This window comes from Hemitrygon akajei, chromosome 3 (genome assembly GCF_048418815.1).
Source record: "Hemitrygon akajei chromosome 3, sHemAka1.3, whole genome shotgun sequence".
Taxonomy (NCBI): Eukaryota; Metazoa; Chordata; class Chondrichthyes; order Myliobatiformes; family Dasyatidae; genus Hemitrygon; species Hemitrygon akajei.
This window is the reverse complement of record NC_133126.1, coordinates 3,418,999-3,431,787: the sequence shown is the minus strand read 5'-3', so window position 1 is coordinate 3,431,787 and position 12,789 is coordinate 3,418,999. Positions and strand designations below refer to the sequence as shown.

At 41.8% G+C, this 12,789-nt stretch overlaps 1 protein-coding gene across 1 annotated transcript in view; it reads right to left on the bottom strand.

Moving 5' to 3' along the window:
* The window catches only part of LOC140724707 (protein unc-79 homolog), a 436,731-nt gene that overhangs the window by 207,785 nt on the left and 216,157 nt on the right, over positions 1 to 12,789 (bottom strand). The window contains exons 25-28 of the mRNA XM_073039156.1: positions 9,827 to 10,028; positions 5,906 to 6,085; positions 4,540 to 4,608; positions 3,860 to 4,146 (exon numbers count right to left, since the gene is read on the bottom strand). Of these exons, the coding sequence (XP_072895257.1) occupies positions 3,860 to 4,146; positions 4,540 to 4,608; positions 5,906 to 6,085; positions 9,827 to 10,028 (738 nt within the window). The remainder of the gene's footprint in view (positions 1 to 3,859; positions 4,147 to 4,539; positions 4,609 to 5,905; positions 6,086 to 9,826; positions 10,029 to 12,789) is intronic.

Here is a 12,789-nt window from a genome sequence, read left to right as displayed (position 1 = left end):
AAAAGATAAAGAAACTTTTATAATTGAAATGTACATCGGAAAAAAATCCCAAAACACAAAAAAAGAAAAAGAAAAGAAAAACTGGGCAGTTCATCTTGAGAGTAAAAGCAGGAAAAAAGGAAACATTTTCTGATCAAATCCAAAACTTCAAAAAGGTAATTGGAAGGACCATGTCAGAGCCTATAAAAATAATGAATAAAGGGTCACCAAGTTTCCTCAAATTTAAAGGATGTATCCAATGTCTGATTTCTTATTTTCTCTAAACTTAAACTGGATATAATGGAGGAAAGCCTGTGAGCTTCTAAAAAAACTTCCCAATCCTCTGTCTTCCCACTAATTTTTGCTTCTTTGTATGCCCTCTCTTTTGCTTTTACCTTGGCTTTGATTTCTCTTGTTAGCCACGGTTGCATCCTTTTTCCATTTGAAAATTGGAATATATCTGTCTTGCCCTTCCTGACTTCTCGCATAAACTCCAGCCACTGCTGCTCTGCCATTCTTCCTGCTAGTGTCCCTTTACAGTCAACTTTGGCCAGTTCCTCTCTCATGCCACCATAATTTCCTTTACTCCACTGAAATACAGAAATATCAGAATTCAGCTTCTCTTTCTCAAATTTCACAGTGAACTCAATCATGTTGTGATCACTGCCTCCTAAGGGTTCCTTCACTTCCATCTCTCTAATCACCTCTGGTTCATTACACAATACCCAATCCAGTACAGCCGATCCCCTAGTGGGCTCAACAACAAGCTGTTCTAAAAAGCCACCTTGTAGACATTCTACAAATTCTCTCTCTTGAGATCCAGTGCCAACTTGATTTTCCCAATCCACTTGCATGTTAAAATCCCCCACAATTATTGTAACACTGCCCTTCTGGCAAGCCTTTTCTATTTCCTGTTGTAATTTGTAGTCCACATCACTGCAGCTGTTAGGAGGCCTGTATATAACTGCCATCAGGGCCCTTTTACCCCTGCGATTTCTTAGCTCAACCCACAAAGATTCTGCACCTTCCAATCCTATGTCACCTCTTTCTAATGATTTAATATCATTTCTTATCAATAAAGCCACGCCAGCCCCTCTGCCTACCTGCCTATCCTTCCGATACACAGTGTATCCTATTGACATCAATGGATCTGGGGTTGAGAGGGTAAACAGCTTTAAGTTCCTCGGCATCCACATCTCCGAGAATCTCACATGTGGTCTGTACACACCAGCTATATGGTGAAAAACGCACAACAGCACCTCTTTCACCTCAGACAGCTGAGGAAGTTTGGTATGGTCCCCCAAATCCTAAGAACTTTCTACAGGGGCACAATTGAAAGCGTTCTGACTGGCTGCATCACTGCCTGGTATGGGAACTGTACCTATCTTAATCGCAGGGTTCAGCAGAGAGTGGTGCTGACAGCCCAGTGCAACTGTAGTTGTGAATTTCACACTATTCAGGACATTTACTATTCAGGTGTGAGAAAAGGGCCCGAAGGTCATTGGGGACCTGAGTTCCCAATCACAATCTATTCCAGCTGCTACCATCCAGGAAATGATACCGCAGCATAAAAGCCAGGACCAACAGGCTCCAGGACAGCTTCTTCCACCAGGCCATCAAACCGATTAACTCACATTGATTTGAGTGTATTTCTATGTTACATTGACTGTTCTATTTATTACAAATTATTATAAATTACCAATTGCACATTGCATATTTAGACTGAGATGTAACTTAAAGATTTTTACTCCTGACGTATATGAAGGATGTAAGAAATAATGTCAATTCAATTCAATTCACTGTGTCCCATTGCCACTGCTTTGCCCATTCTCTGATTCTGTCTAAGTCCTTCTGTGGCCTCTCTGTTTCCTCAAAACTACCTGCCCCTCCACCTACCTTCGTATCATCCGTATCCAAGTCATATAATATAAAAATAAGTATTTTTATTATTACTATGGAATTTTTGTTACTATTATTGTCATTTTATTGTGTTTTTTTGGTGCTGGATCGGATCCAGGGCAACAATTATTTTGTTCTTCTTTTCACTTGTTTATTGAAAATGCCATTAAACAATCTTGATTCTTGATTCTTGAGCCTTCAAATACCAAGATCAGGTGGAAGGTAATATCTGGAAAGCCATTAAGAATTTGCTATGTTTCAATAAGATCACTCTTTTTAAAATATACTTGATCTTTCTTCGCAGGAGAATAACATATTCCTGAAGTCATTCTGGTGAATTTCTGTTGTACTCTCTCTGTCACAGATATCTCTGTTGTGAGTCCTGTTGTACTTTTTTCTGTTACAGATATCCCTGTAGCTCCTGTTGTACTCTCTCTATCACAGATATCCTTGTTGTGAGTCCTGTTGTACTCTCTCTATCACAGATATCCCTGTTGTTAGTCCTGTTGTACTCTCTCTATCACAGATATCCCTGTTGTAAGTCCAGTTGTACTCTCTCTATCACAGATATCCCTGTTGTAAGTCCTATTGTACTCACTCTCTGTCACAGATATCCTTGTTGTGAGTCCTGTTGTACACTCTCTATCACAGATATCCCTGTTGTAAGTCCTGTTGAACACTCTCTATCACAGATATCCTTGTTGTGAGTCCTGTTGTACACTCTCTATCACAGATATCCCTGTTGTAAGTCCTGTTGTACACTCTCTATCACAGATATCCTTGTTGTGAGTCCTGTTGTACTCTCTATCACAGATATCCTTTTTGTGAGTCCTGTTGTACTCTCTCTGTCACAGATATCCTTCTTGTGAGTCCTGTTGTACACTCTCTATCACAGATATCCTTGTTGTGAGTCCTGTTGTACTCTCTCTGTCACAGATATCCTTGTTGTGAGTCCTGTTGTACTCTCTCTGTCACAGATATCCCTTCCTTGGTTTGGAAAACAGACCTGTAAGTCCTGAAAAAGTGTCTTAGCCCAAAATATTGACTGTTTAGTCTTTTCGATAGATGCTGTCTGGCCTGCTGAGTTCCTCCAACATTTTGTGTATTTTGCTTAGGATTTCCAGCAACTACAAATTTTGTCCCATAAGCAATAATGTAAGTAAAGTCCTACTAAGGCCTTTTGTCATGCTAATAAATTGCCTTAACTCTTCTGATCATAATATCTCACAATAAAGACTAACACATTATTTGACTTCCTAATAAGATCAGAAATTAGAGGAGCAGAATTAGGCCACTTGGCCCATTGATTCTGCTCTGCCATTCCATCATGGCTGATTTATTATCCCAATCAGACCCATTCTCCTTCCTTCTCCATGTAACCTTTGAAGCCTATCAACCTCTGCTTTAAATGCCCCCGATGACTTGCAATCTGTGGCAATGAACTCCACAAATTCACTACCCTCTGGCTAAAGAATTCTTCCTCATCTCTGTTCTAAAGGAACATTCCACTGGTGCTAGACTCCCCCACTATAGGAAACATCCTCTCCACATTTACTCTATCTAGGTCCTTCAATATTTGTTAGGTTTCAATGAGATTCCACACATTCCTTTCTTCTAAACTCCAGTGAGTACAGAGCCAGAGCTATCAAACACTCATCATGTGTTAACCCTCTCATTTCCCAAATCATTCTTGTGAACCTCCTCAGGAACATCTTTAAATAAGGTGCCCAAAACACTCCAAGTGCAGTTTGACCAATGGCTTATAAATCCTCAGCATTAAATCCTTACATTTATTATCTAGTCTTATCAAAATGAATGTTAACATTGTATTTGCCTTCACTACTGAAAAATACATCAAAATCAATTTGTGAGACTCAAGGGTAAGAAACATTCCTGTAACTATATATGATGATAAAAGAATTGAGATTCTGTCATATAGGGATATGAAACAGGCACCTTAGTAACAATATATCTGTGTTACCTGTGCGATTCCGGCAATGAAAGCATTGAAGCAAGTAGAAGTACGCATCTTCTGAGGGGCGATCATAAAGCATCCCTCCTGCTGGTCGTAGCCAAGCAGTACATAGAGGTGGCGCTTTACTGTGTTGAATGCCTTGGCGCTGCTGATGTCCGCCTCAGCACTGCTTTTATCCTTTGCCATGAATTTCATGAGAACTGTGATTAGCTGATGAACTGTTTGATGGTCAATGCCAGCATCCTCTGGTAAAGGATCCTTTATGATTGCATCATCCTCTGGAGAATGCTGGCCTAGACAAGAGACAAAACATGATGTTTATCTCTCCTGGCTTATTTAAATTGTTTACTCTTGATTCATTGATTAAACTGGAAGAAGATTGAAATAAGTATTGTGTTGAACATAATTTGAGAATCAGATAATCAGCACACTATGATATGTAAAGGCAAATATCCAGCTTAAAACTAATATTTTGAAAATATGCTTTTTAAATTCAGAATTATAAATTAGTTATTTGATTGTAAGTGCTTTATTTTGTATGAGACTGAAAAGTTAATCAGCAACTGCTTCAGAGTAATCTTCCAAGATCTAAGAGTCCTTGATGATGATGTGCCATTGATACAATATGCTCAAGCACTAACTTGTGATTCTAAAAAATATTCAACATAAGTATAAAAATCTTTTACCATGTATAACATGCTCCATCATTGCCCCAAGAGTTGGAGCTGACTGCTCATGTCTAGTCAGTCGCAAAGCTGTAAACAAAAAGAAGGACAGCTCAGTGGATTACTGCTTCTGACTTGTGTCAAACAAACATTTCTTTCCAATTACTATGCTCAAGCGTGAGAGTGTGGAACAATCTGCCAGCACAACTTGTGCATGCAAGTTCAATCTCAACATTTTAAAACAATTTAAACATCTTAAATTCTACTGATGTCAGATATGGCCCATCATGGGGAAGGCCCTCCACACCACTGAGCACATCCACACGGAGTGCTGTTGCAGGAAAGCAGCATCCATCATCAGGGACCTCCACTACCCCGTCATGCTCTCTCCTCACTGCTGCCATTAGGAATGTGGCACAGAAGCCTCAGGACTCACACTTTGACCTGCTGAATCCACCAATCACCAGTTTACACTAAATCCATTTTATTCTTCACCACAAAAACTCTACCACTCACCTACACACTGGGACTGTAATTTTACTGTAGCCAATTAACCTAGCAACTTGCATGTTTCTGGGATGCGAGAGGAAACCCATATGGCTACATGGAAAAAATCCGTGCAGACAGCTTTGGCAATCAAGAGTGAAGCTGAGTCTCTGAAACCTTCAAACAGCATCCTTGCCATAGACACGTGAGATCCTGCTGGTGCTGGAAATCCAGAGCAAGACGCACGCACGCACACACACACACCATTCCCATTCCAACATGTTGGTCCATGGCTTCCCCTTCTGCATGCTGGCCTCTTACCTCTTACCGTCACTGATCTTTCACTTCCTCCTAATACCCCTCCTTTCCTTTCTCCCATTATCCACTCTCCTATCAGATTCCTTCTTTTCCAGTTCTTTTCCTTTTCCACCTATCATCTCCCAGCTTCTTTCTTTATGCTTCCTCCCCCACCCACCCAGCTTCACCTCTCACCTTCTTCCTTGTCCTCCTTCCCCTCCCCCAAAATTTCATTATCTGGCATCTATCGCCTTCCTTTCCAGTCCTGGTGAAGGGTCTCAGCTCTACACATCAACTGTTTATTCATTTCTGTAGATGCTGCCTGATATGCTGAGTTCCTCTAGCATTTGTGTGTGTGTTGTATTACTGCCAGTTGTGCAACAGTGTAACCCTAACTCTCTCTGCCTTTCTGTTCTTAAAGCATGTGCATATACTATGTGACTGGTACCACAGAATAAAATTAAGGTCATAAATGTAAGCATATATTGGTTACATTCAAACATAATGGAAAGTGTTGGCCAGTCTTATTCCTCTAAAAGACCAGCTTTTAATAACTAGACAAAAAATTCATCCAAAGGGACTGCAAATTACAAAAGGAACTTACGCAGTTTAGTGCTCAGAGTTTCTGGCAGTGAAAGTGCTCTCTTTGACTCTCCTGGGCCTTTAACACTATCCCGAAGAGAACGCACACTTCTCTGTCGGTTTCGTGCAAAGCGAGCTCGTCTGATTTTCCACATGGCAGCATCACTCAGGTTTGCAACATTTGTCCGGACAGCAGTTATAGCTGGAGAAAAACAAGCTCAAAGCATGAAAGGTATCTGGCAAAATGAAGACACTTTAAAATAAATAGCTTGTAAAATTCCAGTGTCAGATAAAGGCATAAAGAAATCAAAGTACTGAGACTAATTTCTAGAGGTGCTGAACCAAAAAGCAGAACAGGTATATTAACTTGTAAGGAACCCTGATTAGACTACATGCACTCTCCACTATAAAAAGAATTATCTATCACTGAAGTGAATTGTCAAGAATGCAGGCACAGCCATGGCAGCCGATGCTGGAGCGGACTTCAGGCCAGTTTGAAATTTTGGATGTGTGTAGCTGACTTAAACACCAAGTTCTCCTCTACATGAGAGCCACTGGCCATTCTGTGTGACACGTTGGGTTGTTCAATGATACCCTCTCATCTACATTAGAACCATTGGCCATTCTGTGTGACACATTGGGTTGTTCAACGATACCCTCTCCTCGACATTAGAACCACTGGCCAGTCTGTGTGACACGTTGGGTTGTTCAATGATACCCTCTCCTCTACATTAGAACCACTGGCCAGTCTATGTGACACGTTGGGTTGTTCAATGATACTCTCTCCTCTACATTAGAGCCACTGGCCAGTCTGTGTGACACGTTGGGTTGTTCAATGATACTCTCTCCTCTACATTAGAGCCACTGGCCAGTCTGTGTGACACGTTGGGTTGTTCAATGATACCCTCTCCTCTACATTAGAACCACTGGCCAGTCTATGTGACACGTTGGGTTGTTCAATGATACTCTCTCCTCTACATTAGAGCCACTGGCCAGTCTGTATGACACGTTGGGTTGTTCAATGATACCCTCTCCTCTACATTAGAACCACTGGCCAGTCTGTGTGACACGTTGGGTTGTTCAATGATACCCTCTCCTCTACATTAGAACCACTGGCCAGTCTGTGTGACACGTTGGGTTGTTCAACGATACTCTCTCATCTACGTTAGAACCGTTGGCCAGTCTGTGTGACACGTTGGGTTGTTCAATGATACCCTCTCCTCTACATTAGAACCATTGGCCATTCTGTGTGACACGTTGGGTTGTTCAATGATACCCTCTCATCTACATTAGAACCACTGGCCAGTCTGTGTGACACATTGGGTTGTTCAATGATACTCTCTCCTCTACATTAGAACCATTAGCCATTCTGTGTGACAAGTTGGGTTCTTCACCCTCTCCTCTACATTCAAACCACTGGCCAGTCTGTGTGATATGTTGGGCTGTTCAACGATACCATCTCGTTGGGCTGGAGTTTATGCGAGAAGTGAGGAAGGTGCAAGACAAATATATTCCAAAGAAGAAGAAATTTTTGAATGGAAAAAGGATGCAACCATGGCTGACAAGAGAAGTCAAAGCCAAAGTAAAAGCAAAGCAGAGGGCATACAAATAAGCAAAAATTAGTGGGAAGACAGAGGATTAGGAAGTTTTTAAAAGCTTACGAAAGGAAACTAAGAAGGTCATTAAGCGAGAAAAGATGAACTATGAAAGGAAGCTAGCAAATAATATCAAAGAGGATACTAAAAGCTTTTTCAAATATATAAAGAGTAAAAGACAGGTGAGAGTAGATATAGGACCGATAGAAAATGATGCTGGAGAAATTGTAATGGGAGATAAGGAGATGGTAGAGCAACTGAACGAGTATTTTGCATCAGTCTTCACTGAGGAAGACATCAGCAATATACCGGACATTCAAGGGTGTCAGGGAAGAGAAATATGCGCAGTCACAATTATGACAGAGAAAGTACTCAGGAAGCTGAATAGTCTAAGGGTAGATAAATCTCCTGGACCAGATGGAATGCACCCTCGTGTTCTGAAGGAAATAGCAGTGGAGATTGCGGAGGCATTAACAATGATCTTTCAAAAGTCGATAGATTCTGGTCTGGTTCCGGAGGACTGGAAAACTGCAAGTGTCACTCCGCTATTTAAGAAGGGGGCAAGGAAGCAAAAAGGAAAGTATAGCCTTGTTAGCTTGACATCAGTGGTTGGGAAGTTGTTGGAGTCGATTGTTAAGGATGAGGTTATGGAGTACCTGGAAGCATATGATAAGATAGGCAGAACTCAGCATGGTTTCCTTAAAGGAAAATCCTGTCTGACAAACCTAGTGCAATTTTTTGAGGAAATTACTAGTAAGCTAGACAGGGGAGATGCAGTGGATGTTGTGTATTTGGATTTTCAGAAGGCCTTTGACAAGGTGCCACACATGACGCTGCTAAACAAGATAAGAGCCCATGGAATTAGGGGAAAGTTACATACGTGGATAGAGTGTTGGCTGATTGGCAGGAAACAGAGAGAGTGGGAATAAAGGTATCCCATTCTGGTTGGCTGCCGGTTACCAGTGGTGTTCCACAGGGGTCCGTGTTGGGGCCACTTCTTTTTATGTTGTAAATCAACAATTTGGATTATGGAATAGATGGCTTTGTGGCTAAGTTTGCTGATGATACAAAGATAGGTGGAGGGGCTGGTAGTGCTGAGGAAACAGAGAGTCTGCAGAGAGACTTGGATAGATAGTAAAAATGGGCAAAGAAGTGGCAAATGAATTACAATGTTGGAAAGTGTACGGTCATGCACTTTGGTAGAAGAAATAAACGGGCAGACTATTATTTAAATGGAGAGAGAATTCAAAGTTCTGAGATGCAATGGGACTTGGGAGTCCTTGTGCAGGATACCCTTAAGGTTAACCTCCAGGCTGAGTTGGTGGTGAAGAAGGCGAATGCAATGATGGCATTCATTTCTAGAGGAATAGAGTATAGGAGCAGGGATGTGATGCTGAGGCTCTATAAGGCTCTGGTAAGACCTCACTTGGAGTACTGTGTGCAGTTTTGGGCTCCTTATTTAAGAAAGGATGTGCTGACTTTGGACAGGATTTAGAGAAGATTCACTAGAACGATTCTGGGAATGAGAGGGTTAACATATGAGGAACGTTTGACTGCTCTTGGACTGTACTCCTTGGAGTTTAGAAGAATGAGGGGGGACCTCATAGAAACATTTTGAATGTTGAAAGGCATGGACAGAATGGATGTGGTAAAGTTGTTTCCCATGGTGGGGGAGTCTAGTACGAGAGGACATGACTTGAGGATTGCAGGGCGCCCATTGAGAACAGAGATGCAAAAAAAATTTTTTAGCCAGAGGGTGGTGAATCTATGGAATTTGTTGCCACGGGCGGCAGTGGAGGCCAAGTCATTGGGTGTATTTAAGGCAGAGATTGATAGGTGTCTGAGTAGTCAGGGCATCAAAGGTTATGGTGAGAAGGTGGGGGAATGGGACTGAAGGGGAGATTGGATCAGCTCATGATGAAATGGCGGAGCAGACTCAATGGGCCGAATGGCTGACTTCTGCTCCTTTGTCTTATGGTCTAAATCTCCTCTACATTAGAACTACTGGCCGTTCTGTGTGACACAATGGGTTGTTCAATGATACTCTCTCCTCTACATTAGAACCATTGGCCAGTCTGTGTGGCACGTTGGGTTGTCCAATGATACCCTCTCCTCTACAGTTAAAGATTTCAAGCACGAGACCAACAGAATTTCTTTGTTTTTAGCATGGACTTACTCAGAAACATCTAAAACTTGTGTACAAGCAACAAAACAAAATTCCTGCAAAACCAAGCAGTAGGTATCAGGTGCCAATGCTACACAACAACAAGAGCTGCCACAGTTGTTAAAAAAAAGAGGGAAAAAATATCTTCACAGCCAAAGCAGTAAATAAGTAATTTTTCACTTACTTGTTGGAAAGGGAAACTCCTTATTGCAGTCCAAATGAAGCTGAGCTTCCAGAGACAAGGTGTCAAACCTATTGACAAAAAACTCCCAGCTCAAAGCTGGAATGTCACGCTTCAAGAAATGGAGCAGAAATAACTTGCTGAGAATAGTTGGCCTGTCCTTCACAACGGTGTCGAACTGAAAGTCGAGGCAAAGACAGAGGCCCTTTGTGAAAGTAAATAAAAAATGAAGATTAGTCACAAAGACACATCCACATTTGTGGACAGTTAACAGGTGACAGGCCTGTTATTTGTACAAAGTTAATGGATGACAGGCCTGCTATTGTTCTCAAAAAGGAACAGCAATTCTAGGAAAAATTGCTACCTAAAAAGGTGGCACACTTTACACCCAAATGCACAATTTCAGACTTCTAGATCACTGTTCAGTCAATTCTTAACCACAATTGTACAATTACTTTGTGTACTCAAGGATGCCCTCATGGGAGAAGGTGTTTTTTGTTCTTCACATGGATTGTATTTATTTAGAGAAACAGCATGGGAAAGGGACTTCTGGTCCAAGAGCCACACTGCTCAGCAACCCACCTATTTAGCCCTAGCCTAATCACAGTAAAATTTAAAATGACCAATTAAACTACCTGTGTTATGTCAGACCCCACTTGGAGTACTGTGTTCAGTTCTGGTCACCTCATTATGGGAAGGATGTGGAAACTATAGAAAGAGTGCAGAGGAGATTTTCAAGGATGTTGCCTGGATTGGGGAGCATGCCTTATGAGAATAAGTTGAATGAACTTGGCCTTTTCTCCTTGGAACAATGGAGGATGAGAGGTGACCTGATGGAGGTGTACAAGATGATGAGAGGCATTGATCATGTGGATAGCCAAAGGCTTTTCCCCAGGGCTGAAATGGCTAACACAAGGGGGCAGAGTTTTAAGGTGCTTGGAAGTAGGGACCGAGGGGATGTCAGGGGTAAGTTTTTCACATAGAGTGTGGTGGGTGTGTGGATTGCACTGCCAGTGGCAGCAGTGGAAGGGAATACAACAGGGTCTTTTAAGAGCCTCTTAGATAGGTACATGGAGCTTAGAAAAATAGAGGGCTATGCGCCAGGAAAATTCTAGGCAATCTCTAGAGTAGGTTACATGGTCAGCACAACATTGTGGGCCAAAGAGCCTGTAATGTGCTGTAAATGTCTATGTTCTACGTTTTTACTGGCCAATACATCTTTAGACTGTGGGAAGAAACTAGAGCACCCAGAGGAAACCAGAACACACACGGAGGAGTGTACAAATTGTCTTAGTGAGGATGCTGGAATTGAACTTCATCTCCAATGCCCCAGCTGCAACAGCATTGCGCTAATCACTACACTACCATGGGGCCCGGTACAGTAGTTACTTCTATTCACTGTGCACAGATGTGTCTCTGATAGATAATAATATTAAAAAGGATATTAAAAATATTAAAAAATAATATTAAAAAGGATACCAAAAGTGTACAAGAGAGGCGAGAATGGATATCAGACCGCTGGAAAAGTAGTAATGGGGGACAACAAAACTGACTAAGTATTTTACATCAGTCTTCACTGAGGAAGAAGCTATCAGTATGGTGGAAGTTCCAGGTGTTGGGGGCATGCAGTGTGTGAAATTACCATAACTAGAGAGAACAGAACTTAACTAAAAAGGCAATACGGGGAGAAAAAATGAGGTACGACCGCAAGCTAGCCAGAAATATAAAGGAGGATAGCAAAAGCTTTTTTAGGTATGTGAAGAGAAAGAAGATAGTTAAGAACAATGTTGGGCCCTTGAAGAATGAATTGGGTGAAATTGTTATGGGAAACAGAGAAATGGCAGAAGAATTTAATAAGTACTTTAGATCTGTCTTCACTAAGGAAGACACAAGCAATCTCCCAGATGTATGGATGGGCCAAGGACATAGGGTAACAGAGGAAATGAAACAGATTGACATTAGGAAGGAAACGGTGATGAGTAGACTGATGGGACTGAAGGCTGACAAATCCCCAGGTCCAGATGGTCTGCATCCTAGGGTACTAAAGGAGGTGGCCCTGGAAATTGCGGATGCATTGGTAATCATTTTCCAATGTTCCTTAGATTCAGGATCAGTTCCTGAGGATTGGAGAATGGCTAATGTTATCCCACTTTTTAAGAAAGGAGGGAAGGAGAAAACAGAGAACTATCGACCTGTCAGCCTAACATCAGTAGTGGGGAAGATGCTAGAGTCCATTACTAAAGATGAAATAGTGGCATATCTAGATAGCAGTGATAGGATTGGGCCGAGCCAGCATGGATTTACTGCTTGACTAATCTATTAAATCATGCTTGACTAATGTAAATCATGTAAATCATGCTTGACTAATCTATTGGAGTTTTTCGCGGATGTAACCAAGAAGTTAGACAAGGGAGATCCAGTGGATTTTCAAAAGGCATTTGATAAGGTCCCACATAGGAGATTGGTGGGTAAAATCGAAGCTCATGGTATTGGGGGGAAGACATTGACATGGATAGAAAGTAAAGGGTAGTGGTGAATGGGTGTTTCTCGCAATGGCAGGTGGTGACTAGTGGGGTGCCACAGGGCTCGGTATTGGGACCACAGCTGTTTACGATTTACATCAACGATTTAGATGAAGGCATTGAGAATAACATCAGCAAGTTTGCTGATGATACTAAGCTGGGTGGCAGTGTGACATGTGGTGAGGATGTTAGGAGAATTCAGGGGGACTTGGATAGGCTGGGTGAGTGGGCAGATACTTGGCAGATGATGTTTAATGTGAATAAGTGTGAGGTTATCCACTTTGGGAGTAAGAACAGGAAGGCAGATTATTATCTGAACGGTGTAAAGTTAGGTAAGGGAGAAATACAAAGAGATTTAGGAGTCCTTGTCACTGAAGGTGAATGAGCAAGTGCAGCAGGCAGTGAAGAAGGCTAATGGAATGTTTGCCTTTATTACAAAGGGAA